The following is a 19,194-nucleotide window of genomic DNA, read 5'->3' as shown; positions in this document are numbered from 1 at the left end:
CTTCTTTGCAATATATCCTATTTATAGTTAGATCAACAGACAAAACTTTGGTCTAATTAAAGGCTTTTTGACTTGTTCTTTTTATCGTGCATTGCATCTAGAAACATTGTAAAACATACTAACTATATATAGCAGTTATATTAACATTGTAACTAATAGTCATGTATGCAGGACTTGAATGGCAAATAAATTGGACTCGTAGTGTCGAATTCAAATGATATGCAGAACATGCTTATCATACATGATTTAAAACGTTAACTCGACGTAATTCATTCTTAATAAACAGCTAATCATACATGATTTTTATAAAAAAAAACAGAGAGTACCAGGTAATAATCAATCAAATATCCTAACAACCAGGAACTAATTATTCATTTATTTGCTTAATTGGGGATTTCCTAAGTTGTATCATTGGTTTTGTGTATATATACCCTTTGAGTTGTATTAATCAAATCTTTTGCATTGGGCTCTTTCTTGGCCATGTCCTCTTCCTGTCCATGGAAGAGTGACTACTTGCAATAATTACGAAAACCCGGGCCCTGCTTATCCCCTGTTCTTCCCTTTATTTTTGAGAATATATAGATGAAAAGGGAAGTTATGGTGGAATTTCATAAATATGTACTTATATTAGCCCTTGTGTTCTTCATCACCGTGCATGGTGGAGAGAAAAAAACCCGTGGTGTTACATATGATGCACGGTCATTGATAATCAATGGCAGTAGAGAGCTCCTCTACTCTGGTTCAGTACATTACCCTCGTGTACCTGTTGAGGTACCGAAAATAATCTGTCAGTTGTACCTATCTATGATTCTATGTGAAACCGGGATTTATTGAAATTGAGTAATTTTATTGAGAAGTTGGCTATGCAACACTAAGACATGAATCGTGTAAAAATTGACTTAACATAAAGTGTTTTCTTAAACATGTCCTAATTCGTGGCGAATGTGATCGTGGTTTTTGGTAAAATAGGAATGGAAGGATATCCTAGACAGGTGCAAAGACGGAGGCCTAAATGTGATACAAACTTATGTGTTTTGGAGCCAGCATGAGCCTGTTAAGGGCCAGGTGAGATAAAATATAGTATAACATAAACTTATAAGAAATAATTATCTTTAATTATATTGTTATTGCAGTAGAATGATATTGTTAGATTCATCAAACTGATTGCTGAGAGAGGCATGTGGGTGACCCTCAGGGTTGGACCTTTCGTTCAAGCTGAATGGAACAATGGGTAGGGTTCTTATTTTAATTTTGTTACGAAACATCACATGACAATGTTACCAGCCTCTTACATCTTCCTTAAAAGACGATATAGTTAAAGGGTAACACCATATCATCTATGTTACGCAGTATATTACATTACTTTTTTGGCAATTTTACAAATCCTCTAGATGTGTTCCAAACAATTTTGTCATATGCAAATGATAAGCCAGTAATAATGGCCTTGTTGCAGAGGATATCCATTTTGGCTAAGAAAAGAGCCCAATATTGCATACAGAACAGATAACCAAGTGTTTAAGGTAACTATGATGATTTCAATCACTAATCTTACACAATTTTGTCGAAATCAATAAGAAATTTTCACAAATTTGAACGTAAACAGGCAAATATGGAGAAATGGGTCAACAAGATCATTGGCTTAATGAAGAAACACAATTTATTTGCCTCGCAGGGGGGTCCTATTATCCTGTCTCAGGTGAATATTTTTAACAATGTGTTGATAAGTTATGGATTGATGTTGTTAGTTGGAGAGCTAGCTAGCTTAGCACTCTTTAACACTTCATCACATCCTTTTGTCAGGTGGAAAATGAGTATGATACTATCAGAGAAGCTTACAGATTTGGTGCTGCGGAGAGATATATCCATTGGGCTGCAGACTTAGCTGTTGGACAGAAAACTGGTGTGCCATGGATCATGTGCAAGCAAAAAGACGCGCCTGGTGAAGTGGTAAACTTTACTCCCAAATTAATACTTATATATACAGGAGAAATTTTAAGAGGTTTCATAACTTACCCATTTCTTTACTACAGATCCATGCTTGCAATGGTAGACATTGTGGAGAGACATTTGCAGGTCCAAATGCACCTAACAAGCCATCTCTGTGGACTAAAAACTGGACTGCACAGTAAGTAGTTCTTACTAGTTACTATTAGTAATAACAATGATTTTCTCAATTATAATCTAGACTAAGAGTTATGTACATATTTATTCTCCTAGATTATCTCTGGCTCCTTTACATGATTTAATACTAACCAAAATCTTTGTGTTTTGTTTGTTAATAATGTAACTACACAGGTACAGAGTTTTCGGAGATGTACCTTCTCAGAGATCAGCTGAGGATACTGCCTTTGGTGTGGCACGCTGGTTCGACAAGACAGGAAGCCACACTAACTATTACATGGTATATAACCAGCTAAACTAATGAGCAAAAACTCAAGTTTGGTGCTCTGTTGTCCCATATTTTATACTACTTCTAGTATTAGTCTTTTTGGGATGTCCAACTTTTTTCTTCTCCATCTCCTGAAACAATATTTGTGTCACCATTCCTACACTTCAGTTACTTCTATTTCTCTCTATCAACACCTACGTTACTACTATTCTTAACGTGATAGTCCAAATTTTTGTAAAAAATACATAATATAATATGGGACGAAGGGAGTACAATCTAGGACAGTTTAAGGATAACCCTATTTACTTTTTACCATCTTATATAATCTGTGGGTTGGCGTAGTACTATGGTGGTACAAACTATGGAAGAACAGCAGCAGCCTTTACTACCACTCGCTACTATGATGAAGCTCCACTTGATGAATATGGTAAATACCTTCCCCTGGATCTTAGCAGAACTCCTATAGAGCAAATGATCAGTATAACACCAAAAACAAAAATCATCATTTGAACATGAATTGCTATGCATGCTTGATTAGTTCTGAAAAGGGAACCTAAATGGGGACATTTGAGGGACTTGCACCGTGCTATAGCTCTAAGCAAGAAGGCTATTCTTGCAGGGAGATATGGTGTCAAGAAATACGGTCCAGATTTGGAGGTAATTTAGCTTATAACAAAAAAAAAAAAAAAAAAAAAAAAAAACTAACAGCATGTTTGATGCAACTTTGTAGTAAAAAAATGTGTTTCTTCCTAGATTTTTATTGCAAACGCATATTTAGTTATCGCATTGATTGGGGAGGGAGATGCATTACCATTGCCTGCTAAACAGCTAGACTGTTAGGATCAAACGTGGTTATTGGCTAATTGGCTTCATTGTCTTCTTGATATATGCAACGATCAGGCACGTTACTTCGAGAAAGGCAACCTTTGTGCAGCTTTTCTGTGGAACAACAAAACACATTTGTCAGAAACCATGAAATTTAAAGGCATAGAGCAAACCCTCCCACCCAAATCCATCAGCATCTTGCCAGACTGCAAGAATGTTGTCTTCAATACAGATCAGGTCAGTTTTTTTTTTTTAAACATTAAACCAAACATAAACATGTACACTTCAATGATTCACTTAAGAAATTCCAAGTAATTTGAGAAACAGATGGTAAGTCAACATAGTGCAAGAGAATTTGTAAGGTCTGAAAGAGCCAACAAGGGTCTGAAATGGGAGAAGACTGTTGAGCACTTGCCGACTAAGCATGATCTCTACGCGAGGGATCCACAGGAACAATTTTATATTGGACAGGACAAAACTGACTACTTTTAGTACACAACCAGGTGATCAAAATAAAAGACCAAATGAGCATCAGTTGATATTTGCTAGTAGATGTTTACTTAATCAGCCAATATTACCATCCTAATGATTTTGTTTATTTTTGGTGTGAATCTTCTATTGTAATTCCAGGACAGATTTGGACAATGTCGACTTGCCTTTTAAAAAATCTCTCCAGCCAGTCTTATGGGAAAAACATCTTGGGCACGCGATGCATGCCTTTGTCAATGGTGAATTTGTAGGTATGTTTAATTTTTTTCAACTTAATTAGATATGTTACCAAGGATAACACTCTTTGGTGACCATTTCTACCCATTTTCTTTCTTAAGGTACCAAACATGGAATCCACAGAGAACCAAGTTTTTCTTTCCAGGCACCCATAAGATTGAAGGAAGGCGTCAACAATATAACAATCTTGAGCAGTGTGGTTGGAATGCTGGTAAGAGCAAAGGTACAAGGGTGAAGCAGAATTTTTCTTCATTTTAAGGCCCGTTTTCTTCAACTGTAACAGTTTCAATCAGTCAAAAACAGTAATTGCATATACCTTAAAACACCAGGGGATCAACAAAAGTTTGTTTTAATCAGTAAAAATAATTCAGTTATTTTATTAAAATAAAATGAAGAGAACAGGACTCGGCCATTAATTGTACTAAATAGTAGTATATACGTAGTAGAATAGTAGATATAATATACTGTATCAAACTACTCCCAACGAAGATGAAGAAGAGACTGATCAAATTATAATTGCTTCATTTGATGTAAAGGATAGCGGAAGCAATATGGAAAAGAGGTGGACAGGGTTGAAAAATCTAGCAATCTTAGGTTTAGGTACAGGAGATCTTGATCTGTCATTAAATGGATGGCACCACAAGGTACATTACTGACTTAATGTTGATTTGTATAACTTCTACTGGTGTAATTTACTCTTTGAACATAAAAATTAAAGACCTGAAAACTGTACTCAAATGCAGATTGGTATGGAAGGAGAGAAACACCAGTACTTCACCGAGGAAGGCGCAAAGAAGGTGAAATGGACCCCGGCAAAAGGACCTGGGAAACTTTTCAGTTGGCCGTTCAAGTGAGATGCAGCCTCAAGAACTAAAGCGACTATCTTTTTTTTCATTTTTTGAAGGAAAAACAATGGCAATCAAAGGCATATAGCTATACAATATGTTTTTGGGGGAAAATCAATTTACTAGAGTGCTCACTCCATAGGCTGGAGCCTGGAGCAAAGAACAATATTCGAAATAAATAAAAATTGGTCTTACTTACAAATTTGTATGTCTTTTTCGTAATTTTAAATGGCCAAAATATTATTTGAGCTCATATATATTAAGGAAAATTTTGTAATTGAAATTATACATTTAGATAAACACTACATCTTGCATATTGCCCAATAAGAATCATATACAGTACTAAGTAACTAAGCAGAACTTATATGTTATACACGAAGTATGCGTTTAAATATGGAACCTTGAAGGTAAAGTTGCCATAAATAATTATGGGTTCGAGGTAAAATAAAAGTTACATTTTTTATTCATAAAATAAAATTCCTCTTTTTTAAAAAAATTAAAATAGGAAAAAAAAAAACCCGCAAAAATCGCACCAAAGTCCATTTAAATGCGAGTTAAGTCTAAAATAGGTGACTCAATTCTTGCAAAATATAGGAAAAGGGGACTCAATTTATTTTAAAGAGGAAAAGGGGACTGGGCTAGAACGGGCTTGGGTTATCGGTGGGTTTTAATTAATTAAGGGGAAAGAATTGAGTCCCTTGGTTAAACAATTGAGTCCCTTTGGTTAACCAATTAAAAAAAAGTATGTTTTTTTTTTGTTAATATTTTAATTTGTAAAGAATTGAGTTCCTGATTTTTTATTTTAATACAGTCCATAATTTATTTTTAATTTCAGGGCTCTGCAAGTATTTATTGAAACTACTGATGTGTGCTTCTGCTACAAAAGAAAGACAAATAAGCTATAACCATGAAGATGAAGAACATGCTTTGGTTTTTTTTTGTTAAGAAATTATTATTGAAAGAATTATTTTTTAGGATAACAAATTTTAAAAAAACAAAGCTTTTGTTGTTGCACTCTCTTAATTTCAAACGATTATATTTCAGATCATATAATGTTGCTGTCTCGGGTGGACATGGAGGTGTAAGAGCTGAGTGTGCACTGTGCAGCGAGGGGAGTGTTATCTCGTAATGGAAGAACTCCTACTGATCTAGTTCTTGAAGATATTGATGTTTTGATATTTCAAAAAAAAAAAAAAAAAAGATATTGATGTTTGAATGGTGGCTTTAATGCCTTTTCTTGAAGAAAGGGGGGAATGTTGTTGCACACTTAGTTGCTAGGCTAGTTTCTATGGGTGGGGTTGAACAATTGTTTCTGAGTTCTTTTCCGCATAGTGTATCCACTATTGCGGACCTGGATGTAATTTAACTCCTTGATTAATATTAAGCCTCATGTTTCTTTCAAAAAAAAAAAAAAAAAAAAAAAACAAGAATGATTAATGAAGGTATTAAATTCATTTGGTTTAATCAAGACAATAATGAGAGACTTAATTCTTTACAAGGGACTTAATTCTTCTTGGGTTAAATGTGAGTTAAGTCACCTAAAAACACCCCTTTAACTGGAAATTTAACCTCAGTCCCCTTTTCCTCCATAAAATAAATTGAGTCCTCTTTCCCCATACTTTGCAACAATTGAGTCCCCTGTTTTATACTTAACTCATTTAAATGCATTTATGTAAACATATTACTCTTTATAAGATTAATTTCCAAAATACTTAACCTACAACTAGGGTCTTTTTTTTTTTTTTTTTTTGACAAAACAAAAAAAAAAACAAAAAGTTCTTGAGTGGTAAAACACTTGGTAATTAAATCAAATCAGAAATAACTTTTCAATAATTCTATTAAACTACATACTCCCTCCGTCCTGTAATATAGTTCATGTTTTTTTTTTCACAATATTTAAGAAATGGGAGGTGAAAATGGACGAAGTACATTAATAAAAGGAAAAAGTAGACAAAAGTTAGAGAAAAACAGTTGAAAAAGATAGTGCAAATTTCAAAGATAAATTAGAAAGTATAATATATAAAGTTAAAAAAAATTAGAGTATAATGATATTTACATACTATCCAAAAATAAAAACAAGAATAACATTTTAAAACTCCAAATTAGGAAAACAAGAATTATATTATGAGACGGAGGAAATTGTAGATTTGCAGAAACATTTGAACCCGGGTGGTCTTATAAATTAACCTAATACGAAGTACTTACTCTACTTGGTAAATTTATCAGATCTCATTAGGCAAACTAGAATCGCATCAGCCATAACATTCCCAGTAACATAAGTTAAAAATTTTAAGGCTGTGGTAGTGCAATATGTCAAGTGTCGTGACAATAAAAAGATTCAAAGGCAGGAAAAACACACATTATAAACCAATCTTATAAAAACTTGATGAACTAATTATAAGAGATGACTAAGAACAAATTATTTCCTATTTTCTTTGTTTGAAGTACATCAACTGTTCTCAGAAAATGTATGAAAATCTCAAGCACAGAAACTAATATATACATGCCCGAAAGGCAGGGCAGTAACAAAAGAACCCATTCCATTCAAAAGCCGCCGATCCAAAGAAGTCACCCTAAATCACTTTTCCTTAGCAACTGAAATTGAGTAGATGTTTATAGTTACTAAAATGCAGATGCTGAAACGATGGAAAACAGCAAGAAACTTGGAAGACCACCAGAATCTGTGTGAGGTTGGAGAAGGAATTATATACAAAATGTACGACAGATCTTAAACATGTTTCAAATACCTAAACGAACCCACATCAGAACCCCAAAATTCAACCACGCCGTCTCCAAAAGTAAAAACTTCCTATAAGCCACCACTTTCACAAGGCATTATTTCATCACAATAACACAATCTACTTCAAAGATCATATTCAGCCCAAGCAAGAATGTCTTTAGCCACCCAAACCTTATGTTGAATTCACAAACCTCATTTGGATAACTTGACAGACCCATAAATCATGACAAATCAAATGATCCTTGTCCTTCGTTGATAGCATAAAGCAACTTCTTGAACATAATTTCCTGCTCAACAAATATCCAAGCCCGGTATTTATCTCAAGGGATAGAGAACCAACAAAATATATCTGATACAAAGATCCCATAAAACAAAAGTTCAGATGAGATTTTTGTAGTACCTTTGTCGAGTAAGGAGGAAGCTTAAGGTAATTAGCGCAGGTCATGACACTTGGCAAGTCATCATCTGCAGATTCTGAAGGCCCTGTTCCATTTGAAGCTGTGGTGGTGGTTGAAGAATGCTGTAATAAGACAGGCAGCAAATTTAGAAGTTCTTGATAGAGACCAGATATTGAAATATATCAGAGTTTAGCATGAAAATATTACCTTCCTCACAATTGTCAACTTGGGGCTCAGCACAGCCAAACCACCAGGTGGAAGGCGCGGCGCACCAGTGACAAATTGACAAAAAGCACGTTGCTGTTCTGGTGTGAACTCACCCATAATCTCAAGCAACTGAAATAAGTAGATGATTCAGCTTTGTATTGATAGTACAAATAACACAAGCTGGTAGGAGTTGATTCAAGTAAAGAAACGTACATAAACAATGGCAGGGCTTTTGGCTGTGTATCCATGATCAAATTTAATGTGATCAACAAGCATATCAGGCTGCAAATGATGAAAATTATCAGCCCATATGTAAAAGACCCTCATTGAGCACAATGGCCAGAAGTTAACAACCAAAGTTAAATGTTACCTTCCACAACTCTCTACGGCCACAAAGCAAGCAATCTAATTCATCTGGAGAAAATATCTGTAAAGATGTGACGTCGAAAACCTGATCACAAGCACATGAAAATTAGTTACTACAAGCCACAAGGCCCACAATACAAAATAATATCCTAAATGCAAGGGAGTAGTCCAAGTAACAACTCAACAAACCATAATAACACATCAGCCCCTGCAAACACTAAAATATGGACTTCAGCAACATAGCTGAAACACAATAAGAAACAATTAACAAGCACCAGACAAGTTGAAAAAGAGAGACATTTCAGAGCCATCAAACAAACTGGTTATATCAATCTTGAAGCCAATATTGCAGGAAAAGCCTAACCAGAGATTGATACGAAAGACAACAAGCTAGCAGTGTGAGTGCAGGCAACAAGCTAGCAGTGCAAGTGCGGCCATAGTAAACTCATCAAACTAATTTTCATAATTAATACTAGGTAGGCTTTAACAAAGATTGTGGCCCAAATTCTTAGAAAGGCCTTAATGAATAGTTAAGACAATCAATTTTTTTAAAAAAAAAAAAAAAAGTTGATACGGAGCATTAACTAAGAGAGCATTTGGTTAGGTGTAGAACAATACCCGGAAAAACATATTCCCATTTTCCTTTGTTTAAATTGTTAGTTTGTAAAGGAGTGAAAAACAACTCACCCAATGGTGAAAAGCATTTCCCAATTCTACAAAAAGGGAAGCCACAATCTCCTCCCCACTCCTTACCACCCTTATTCACTCCCATCAATCCTCTTCATTCTACTTCCATATCACTTTTCTCGATAACTTTTGTTGCAAGAAATCAAACAAAGGAGACCTAGTTTGCAATTGTGTTTTCCCTTGAAAGATTGTTTGCATGGAAAAAGTATATTTGATTAAAAATGTTTTCCATCAACCCAAATGGAGGCAAGAATACCATTTTTCCCAAAACCGGATGTTACACAGAAAAATAGCAAGACAGATAAATCCTAACCTGGTTGAACCCTGCCCTAAAAGCTTCCATTTGCCTTATAATTCCAGACTTAACAGTGGCATCCACCACCAATGATATGTATTCCTCCAAATTATTGATATCCACCTGCAATAATAACCACAGAAGAACTTAGAATGCCCGGGACACAAGTAAACAAAGTAGAGGAAACCTAGAATGAAAAAGAGATTCATTTAACTTTACATTTTCATCCCCTGGTTTCAAGACGTAATCTGGATATCCAGGAAGCGTAAAATCTAAACATAGATCCTCAATTGGAGTTCCACGAAAGCACAACTCCGCAATCACATCTGGATGATCACCACCTATTGACTCTAAATACTGCTTTCTGCAGACTAAGGCTTGTAATTCTCGTAAAGTTTTCCCAACCTCTGGATCAAATGAAAGGATATCATGCAAATCAAGCTCCTACAGTACAAATGAACCAGGTTAACAAGAGCAACAATAGAACCAAGAAAATTGGTTAAAAAGAATATCTCTGAAACAGCAAACATCCAATATAACTGTTACCTGTCCAAGCACAAGTTTGTAAAATGCTGTTGATAATGGAAGATCCAAAAGTCTTCCATCTTGAAGAGCTTTGGCCATGATTCGTCCAAGAAGTCGAAAATGTTCTACAACTTTGCTGAAATGGCTGCTCTCTGAAGCATCAGCACTTGGCGACCACGGTCGAGGAAACAAACCAAGAGGGGATTGAACAAGATTTGCATTTTCCCCATAATTCAATCCTGAGGTGTCTTCAGATTTCCCGTCTTTGCTCCGATTATCACTATCAATTTCCATAGAAGACTTGTCAAATGAACTTGTTCTCCACATTTTCAAATCCACTTTCTGCAGGTCGTGACTCAAAAGGGTGTAAAACTCCAACGTTGGACCCAATCCTGTCCCAACCTCACCAAAATACTCTACTTCAAGGACAGCCTTCTGGCTGGAATACATTTCCATAACTTTCGCTGCAGAATCTAAAATGCGATTTCGTGAAACACGAACCTTCTGGCGCTGTAGCCTCCCAACTCGAACTTCCCTTTCACTAGACCCTTGACCCTCACCCTGTTGTTGCTGCAAACGATACAAGGCCCTAGACAATCCAAATGCAGTTGAATAGAAAAACTGCCGACGAGTTTCAAAAGGAAACAAAAATGGACATGCTTTTGTCAGCTGGTAGCACCAAGACGGCAGACTACCACTGCATAATGCAAGTGCATCTTGTATCTGTCTAGCCAATTTAGGGGTAAGTTTGCTGTTAACAAATTCTGAAGTAAGAACCCTAGCTCCAGCAACAGTCAACTCATTTAAATCTGAAATCATCCCTTCTGAGAATTTATCAGAAGCTGTTTGAACCCTCAAACGAGGGGCAAGTTGATTCAAACCTTCCAGTACACGAAGCAGTGACAAAATATTATACGTTGGATTATTTTTCTCCATATCACAGGGAAGTTCCCCTTGCAAAATACTGTCCAGAGGTGACCGGTGTGAAGCAGCAACAGCATTTGAAGCGGAAGCAGCTCCAGATTTGGTGGACTTTGATGGAGAGGCAGAATTCACAGCCCCATGGGACTTCTCAACCTGGCTATCAGCCCGTTGATAGTTGATTGTATAAATATCACTCCATAGCCTGCTACCATCACTAGTCACAAGATCACTACCATTGTACCTCTCATCCTCCTCTTCATCGGTCACGAGCTGTCGCTGGATAGCCTGATAGATTGTCAAGTTTGGATTAAGTTGCTTGCCACCAGCAGAGAAAACTAACTTAGGAGGGTCACTGGAACCACCAAGAGGACGTCCGTGACGATCTCTGCCTCCCCTAATTCCTCTTCCGTTAGAAGCAAGCCCAGCCATGGCAGCAGCTGCAAATGACATTGCACCCCTAGAGCCATAAGAGCTCCCACTCCGAAAATCTGTAGAATCTGACCCCCTTACAGTGGCAGCTCTACTACTGGAACCTGAAGCAGGATTATTCTGACTATCACTGGTTGCAGGGGCAGCAGCACCGTCTTCAGCAGAATCACTCAATTTCACATCATGCACTTTATCAGCCATACAAGCAGGAAGAGAATCATCCCTCAGTACCTGCAGAATAAAGATGAAACAAATTAGGAAACATGAAAAAAACAAAAACGACCTCATAACAGTGAATAACAAATTTTCAATAATCTCGTCCTTATACAACACTTCACTTCTCAGGTACCCTCTGTTTGTAGATCAAGGGAACAAAGCATAGCCAAATCAGCTTTTGAGCTATCATAGTATCAAAATGAACTAGAAGTTCAAGAAAGATATCAAATTAGGTGAATCAAAACATGTTAAATGTTCACCACACAAATAAGTACTTGTATACTTTAAAAAGTTCATAACTTTGCTAAATGCAAAATAATCATAAATAATAAAAATTCCAAGTTTACATACATCATCCTGGTCATCATCTTCATCATCAGAGATATCATCATCTTCAATTACCAATGCATCATCAATGTCAACAGGAGACATCTCTAAATCTTCATCCTGCAAGAACAGATAAAGGAGAACAAAAAATATTTAGTACTGGAAAATTTGGAAGAGCTATGCATCCCAAGTTGCTAGTGATACAATAATAAAGAAATTACACAGAACAAACTTTTCTAAAGTCTAATCACACAGTAAATCAAAAGTTACAGGCCAGCCTAAAAAGCAAGGGATCATGGGGGAATGCAGGTTGCTGCTGGCACTATAAAAAAAAAACTCATAAGGGATTTCGGTTCAATTGACATGCATTTATAAAAAAAAAAGCAGATGCATAATTAAACAAAGAACACACCTCAGAACTAGATTCTCCAGTGGGTGATTTTATTTGGGCATCTTTATCTGAGGCAGCTCTCCTACGAACAGCATTTCTTGTTTGAGGACCTTTACTTTCCTCTGGTGATGGTTTTAATATAGCTTTGCCCTTCCCCTTTGACGAGCTAGTAGTTTTGTCCTGAGAAGTATCTTTTTTAGAAGTGTCCCCTATATTAACACCTGATCTGGATCTGGATGACTGGCGGCGAGTGCTAGCAGCAGGGGTGGAGGCAGCGGGTGATGAAGCACCAGCTCCTGTAGGTGAAGGTCCTGATTCAGAATTTCCCACAGAAGTGGATGCCTTCTGCCCAGATTCACTTCGTTGAACTCGGGGCCAAAGGAAGTCCTCAACAGCTGCTAAACTTGCTAATGGATCAATGAGTACAACAGTATTAGAGTAATCACGAAGAGACTTCTCTCCTGGAGCTCTACATAGGCGCAACTTAAATGGTTGAGAAAGTGCACTTAAACCTGATGAAAGCCGTGCACTCCCACCTGATGACCTAGCTGAATGACTTAATACAACTGGAAACCTTTCCAGTGAGGATAAAGCATTTTGAAGCTTTTGGACTAAAACAGTCATAGGAGTATCATTCCCTCCACTGCCACTAGTAGGAAGGGCAATGGAGATAAACAATTTATATCTTTTGAGTGCCTGCTGTCTAAGCTTAGGAAGATTCACCTCTGAAATTTTCTCTTTATTAAAGTAACCACAGGAAAAATAGTTCAGTAAGGCCGCGACAACCCCACTGCCAATGAATTCAAACGTAGAAACACCATCCCCTTTGCTAAGTTCTGCTAGCATCTCAGAAACAATTCCAACTAAGCTATCCTCTTTGCCAGTTACAAAATCTGCAACATAAGCATTAGCAGTCTTCGATTTTCCTTTCACTTTAGACTTTTGCTCCTCAACATCAGCATTCAGTTTTGCACATAAATTCTTCAGATGCAAGAGATCATCCGAAATACCAACATCAACAGTCCCAGGATCAGAAGGAAAGAACTTATCCTTGAAAGACTTTGCACAACCACTGACAGTTGTGCGAAGATTAGAACTGGCAGTTGGAATTTCAACGGAGGTAGGAGGCGAACCAACATTAACTGAAACTGAATTCCTCAACTCTTCCAGAGAGTTGGCATCTTGCTGCTGGTTTCCACTTCGTCTCCTTAAACGTCTAGCACGTGCAGATGTTACCAAAGCTGAATCACTATCTTTTTCAGGGGTAGCAGTTTGAGCTAAAATAGAGTTTGATGGAGAAGCTATGAGCGAATCCACAGCATGAACTACACCTTCTCTCACAAACATCTTGGAGAATGTCTCAGGGAGTTTTTCCATCAATATCTCTGCAATTTGTAGAGCCGGAACTAATACTTGTGGATCCTTCCAAGCCAAAACACCAGAAAGAAAACTGAGAAAAAAAACATAACATGGAGTGAGTGCGAAGACAAACCATGCAGAAGTGCAGGTGGTAGGAATACTAACATGAAAACAAAGCAAACTTAAAACAGGCACCTTGATATATTTGTTGAGCTGTTCAGAGATGATATCATTTCTGCACTGCTGAAAAACATAAGTTTACCAATCACAGAAAGGCATTTGTGACGGACAGGACCATTCACACTTGAACCATGAATCTGCTTAGCAAAAGTACATAATGAATTAATGCTACCGTATTGAACATATAGAGCTAGAAACTAAACAGCAATTAAGCAACTGAAACCTGTATCAACACGGGAAGAAGGTCAATTCCAAATTGCTGTAGAAGCTCAGGCTGATCATTCATGAGTTTTTCTCTTGCTGACACGTCTTGCACATTTCCATTTGTTTCCTCTTGCTTCCCAGAACTGCTCATTGGTGACTTCTTAAAAAGAGGTCCTCTTACAAACAAGTTAGAGCTTGCTGGAAGGGAGATGGTTCCTTGCGGAAGCGGAGGAAGCAGTTCATTTGCAAGGTTGACAATCTCAAATATCTAGTAGGAACAGAACAAAAATCAACAAGTAGTCCCAAAAGTAAAGGCTCCTTATATAGTGTACCACGCAAAACATTAATATGCCATGCTAAGTATCACGGCTATTAGGTCACCGAATCATGCATACAAGTATAGAACCACTATTAGGTCACCTAATCAAAAGATAACACATAGCTTTTCTTACAGCTCTCCATAAGAAATGGAAACCTAACAATTTAAGAGCAAGAATTGGCAGAACACTCATATGGTCATTACTAAATAGCACAACAGGACAGGACATGAAGTTGGCTTACCAACATCAATAGTTCATAAGTCATAACACATCACAAATCACTGTGAATTCAAGTCTACAATAGCATACACTTTTAGTCAGCAGCCAATCCCGGACAGCTTGAGACAAAATCACATAAAAGATACATGAGATTCAACTAACAGGCTGGCAATAAAATTACATTCCAACACACAATAAAAAATAATCACATACGGAGTATTTTTTTTAGTATAGCTATAAACTTCCACTAGATCCAGCCAACTACCCTCAAGCCAAGGAAACAACCCAGCTAGAAGCAGGCATTGGAACTTTCCAGCTCCATAAATGGGAAATTTTATTTATATCCACAAGGACCAATAAGCATACCTGCTCTGGAGGCCTGCTAAGAGCAGGGGATACAGACATATTTCCCACAAGTCCAGATCCAGCCAAAATATCTTTGAGAATTCCACTTATACCTAGCAACAGCAACGTCTTGGCTCCCACAGTAGACCCACTTGCACATGTAGCAAGAAGTCGGATCAAACCCTACAGAATAACCAAAATCACATTAAAACCATATTCAAGAACACAGCTTATACAATTGAAGAATCACAGCACATACTGTGTAAGTAGACGTGGTCAAGGAGGCCTGGCCCCCACCAGAATTACTGGTTGAAATAAGTGAAGCAGCCTGGGTGACCAGACCATGATTGCAAAGCTCATCAAGCTTATCAGAAGATGAAGCAAAGGCCTCAACAATTCGAGTAAGGCAAACAGAAGCATGCTCTAGAACCTGCAAAATCATAAAAGCGAAGATGGATAAAAAAAAAATTGACAAAAACCAGAATAGCTTTAATTCCTTTGCATAAAATGCTCAAGAGGTCCGAATTTTATGATCTTGCAATCCAACCTTTGCATCATGATACTGAAGGAGATTAGTTAGGTGAGGAACAGCTTCCATTACAAAATCAGCAGCATCCGAAGGGAGCTTCTTGCACATATTTGCAGCAGTAGCTAATGCCACTCGCTGAAATCAGATAAAATATACATTATGAATATGAAAAGGAACGATCATAGCCACATCTACATCGCATAACAACCAAAAAACATGAAATGAAGGTAAATAAGCTTACCTGAACTCCAGTTGAAAAGAAATCAAGATAAGAAAGCACTGCCATTAGTGCACCAGCTCGCAAACACGCAGTTGGGTGCTCTTGAGATATCTTCTTTAGTGCTTGCAGAGACTATCCCATTCCAAAAAAAATAACAATAAATAAATAAATAATTCAAAAATCATCCCATAATCACTCATTTATTCATCCAATCATTTATTTTAACACATCACATACATATTCATTGGCATATCCAGTAAGGAACATCTAGATGCTAAGCTTCAAACAAAACAAAGTAAAACTAAAATTATATTTAAAAAATCTAGAAAAAAAAAGAAATTGAAAGAGTTGGGAGAGGAAGAAGCGAAATATGCTCCACTGGCCCCTTGCCTTTACACAGAGGTGCTTTCAGTTCCTTCCTCCATAGACTATCTCTCCGAAAAGGTAAGATCTAAATTCTAAATGCATTGCTTCCTACTTCCATTCAGATCAGATGAAACATGTGCTTTCATTATTGCCAAAATAACTTGATAGACATTATCTCCAAAAACTAAAATCAATATCCACTAAATTGGATAGATTGGTCATTATTATTGTCTAATACTCCGTATCTCACTCATGTCGCATTTGTTGCAACGCTGCTGACAGGATAGATTGTTGTCAGCAGTATGGTTGGACTAATGTCATCTAAAAACTAGTCTCTATAATCTAAATCAATGTGTGTTTTTAAGAAAACCTGAATTGGACTATTTGGTAAACATGAAGCACTATTGAGTACAACCATTCAAGATACGATTTTTACTCACAATAATGCTGCCAGAAAGACTAGTTGCAATTTAATATTAAAAGTGTTTCAGTTGGTCCCCAATTCAGAATTCCTGGATCAACCCAGGTTTAAGTTTCCATGTTACGAAATTCATACAAGCTGTAATAAAAACAAGAGTGTAATACCTGCTCAGCCAAGTCCATATATTCAATCGTCAACAGCCTAGCACAGAAACAATTAACCGCGCCATAATGAACAACAGCAGCACAAGAAGAAGGCAATACATCAACCAAGTGAGTAATTGCTCTCGCAGCAAGAAGCATTATATCAGGATTACTCTCGTGATTAAGCAACCCCACGAGCACGGGAACGAACGAATCAACAGAGAATGTACTGAGTGAATCCTCAGTCCCAATTGACAGCAACTCACACAACTGAGTCAATGCTTCAACCTGCTTCCCATCCTCACCATCAGCCCTCAATCCAGAAAGTATCTTCTTGAGCCTTCCACTCTGGTGGGACGAAGAGGAGGCCGAACCCATAGCAGACGACGGGAGCAAATCATCGAGCCCAGCACCGAGTTTTCGTAACAAACCCTGAAGGGCACTGCTAGCAGAGGTAAGATTCTGGTGCAAAAGCCCCACACCACCTCCTCCTTCACTATCATCATTGTCATTATCATCGTCGTCGTCATCGAAAACATTCATCCCTAACTCATTCTCCCTCTCTTTCTCAACCTCATGTTCCTTCTCTTTACCCTTGTCATTGTCCTTATCAGAAGGATGGTTTCTACCTCTTCGGCCGCCACGGGACGACGACTCATCCATGGTTACAGGGGTCACAGTTACGTTAGAGCGAGTTCGAGAGCGAGTTGCCGGAGTAGTGGTGGTAGACGAGGAGGAAGAAGAAAGACGAGTGCGTTTCGCGGCGCGAGTTGTGGGACCTACAGACGACGAAGAAGGGGCTGATGAGGACGCCTCCGCCCGCTTCCGGCTGCGAGTTTCCATACAAATCAAAACCCACCCTCTCTAAAGGTTTCAATCAATCGTTCGGCGATCCGACGATGATTTCCACCATTTCCAAACGAATTCTTTCTGATTAAAAATCGAAATAAAAAAACCCTAATCGAATCCGAATCGCTTAATCACCCAACTTTATAAACCCTAGATTCCCTTTTTCCTTTCCTCGAAAACAAAGAACGATTCTATGCTTGATTAATCAAATTAGAATTTGAATCAATCTTAATCCGATCAACTCCGTTCGTCGCGAATTCTGTTCAGAGTGGCGTTTAGAGTGTGAAACAAATTGGATAATTAAAAACAAAAACCTAAGTAAAAAAACAAAATTGAATTAAAAAAAAAAAAAAAAAAAAGAGAAAAGGAATTGAGGAAATGAAAGTAGGGTTTGGGAATTGAAGTATGAAATTAGAATATAAAAGAAGAGAAGAAGGAGGAAGAAGGTTACTTTAATGGCGGTGAATAAAACGTGAAGGGGTGCGGAAGGATGCGTAAATATCGGGAAGTTTTAAGGGAAGGACTGAGGAGGAGGGGCTGCCAAGTACTCTCTAATAATGTTGCAATTTTTTGGTTTTAATAATCAATGAATGAATACAGCCCTAATTATGTACTCGTAACTTACACCTAAATGACCTAACAACAATTTGTGTGTTGTTTTCGAATTAAGTTTTTATTGAAGGAGGTTATCATGATTCCACTTGTACAGCTGATTTCGATGTTGATTTGGAATATAATGTTGAATTGAATCGATAAATTTAGAGTTCGTTTGGCATTACTATACTTTTCTGTTTTTTGGTTTTTTGTTTTTTAAAAGTATATTATATATATGTCACATAATGAATCAAAAATTATTTAGACTTATTAAAATCATGATAATTTTGAAAACTAACAACAGAAAAGTGAAAACACCTTTTTCTTGTTTCCTGTTTTTAGTTTTAAAAAAAAAAAAAAAAAACTGAAAACCAAAAATAATGTCAAACAAGCCCTTAGATGTAAAGTTTTTACATATAATTAACATTGGGTGATTTATGCGTTTTTAATGGTTGTTAGGCTAGTACACTTGTAATTTGACCTTACACGTCATATATTTATTGTTGCATTTTTCTTTAGCATAGTATTCTCACACAGTGGGTTACATCACTTATAGAGGGGACATATATTAGGTTGTGTCAAGCCACTAGTTCGTACATAAGACAGGCTAAGATAAATTTATGCTAAGTTCGTGTTGATTTTTCATATATATATATATATATATGGCTCATGTTTGAACATATCTCCTTTTTATTTTAGTTTACATATTTTTTAATAAATAATAATTATTAGTCAATCCAATTGAGTTTGTGCTAATTTTGAACGCCTATAGTTGTACCAAAATAAGTTGTTATTTATTTTTCCAATGGAATGTGTAACAGAGTTGTGTGAAAATGTCAAAACAACTCCTTTCTTTTGTATCAATAACTTTTGCGATGACATGTATACTAATAGTTGGGTCACTAATTATCAATCATGTGAGATGTTTAATGTCATATTTGATGTAAACATAGATTTTCACCAATTTAAGAATTTTGATGAGCTTCAATATTTTATGTAGGCAACTGACAAAGTAACTCATTGTTTACTAAAGTCATTTTTGCTTGTCTCTCGTGTAGATGTATTGCCTCAAAAGTCAAACCTAAGATATGACACTTTTCCAACACCTTGGTTAAAATTCATAAGAGGTAAACACATAAATGGAAAAAACATTTT

General features: G+C 36.8%; 1 protein-coding gene and 1 pseudogene across 2 annotated transcripts; one reads left to right on the top strand and one right to left on the bottom strand.

Annotated features, from left to right (window-relative positions):
- The first annotated feature begins 582 nt into the window (after positions 1-582).
- Positions 583-7,517, top strand: LOC145589219 (beta-galactosidase 14-like; annotated as a pseudogene).
- LOC145590046 (E3 ubiquitin-protein ligase UPL3-like) lies at positions 7,195-18,022 on the bottom strand. Of its 2 annotated transcripts, XM_081646778.1 has the most exons (18): positions 17,897-17,998; positions 16,618-17,704; positions 15,688-15,798; positions 15,465-15,581; positions 15,177-15,347; positions 14,939-15,100; positions 14,053-14,301; positions 13,845-13,966; positions 12,312-13,740; positions 11,924-12,019; positions 10,025-11,587; positions 9,698-9,922; positions 9,497-9,601; positions 8,501-8,581; positions 8,344-8,412; positions 8,131-8,259; positions 7,926-8,045; positions 7,195-7,812 (listed from the first exon to the last, which is right to left on the bottom strand). In XM_081646778.1, the coding sequence occupies exons 2-18, from the start codon at positions 17,437-17,439 to the stop codon at positions 7,747-7,749; spliced, it is 5,637 nt and encodes a 1,878-aa protein (XP_081502904.1). In that variant the 5' UTR covers positions 17,440-17,704; positions 17,897-17,998; the 3' UTR covers positions 7,195-7,746. The 2 variants fall into 2 exon arrangements, with proteins under 2 accessions (XP_081502904.1, XP_081502903.1); XM_081646777.1 differs by having other exon boundaries at positions 16,618-18,022.
- Positions 18,023-19,194: the final 1,172 nt, after the last annotated feature.

Source organism: Chenopodium album, chromosome 17 (genome assembly GCF_948465745.1).
Source record: "Chenopodium album chromosome 17, dcCheAlbu1.1, whole genome shotgun sequence".
NCBI lineage: Eukaryota > Viridiplantae > Streptophyta > Magnoliopsida > Caryophyllales > Amaranthaceae > Chenopodium > Chenopodium album.
This window is presented reverse-complemented; position numbering and strand designations above follow the sequence as displayed.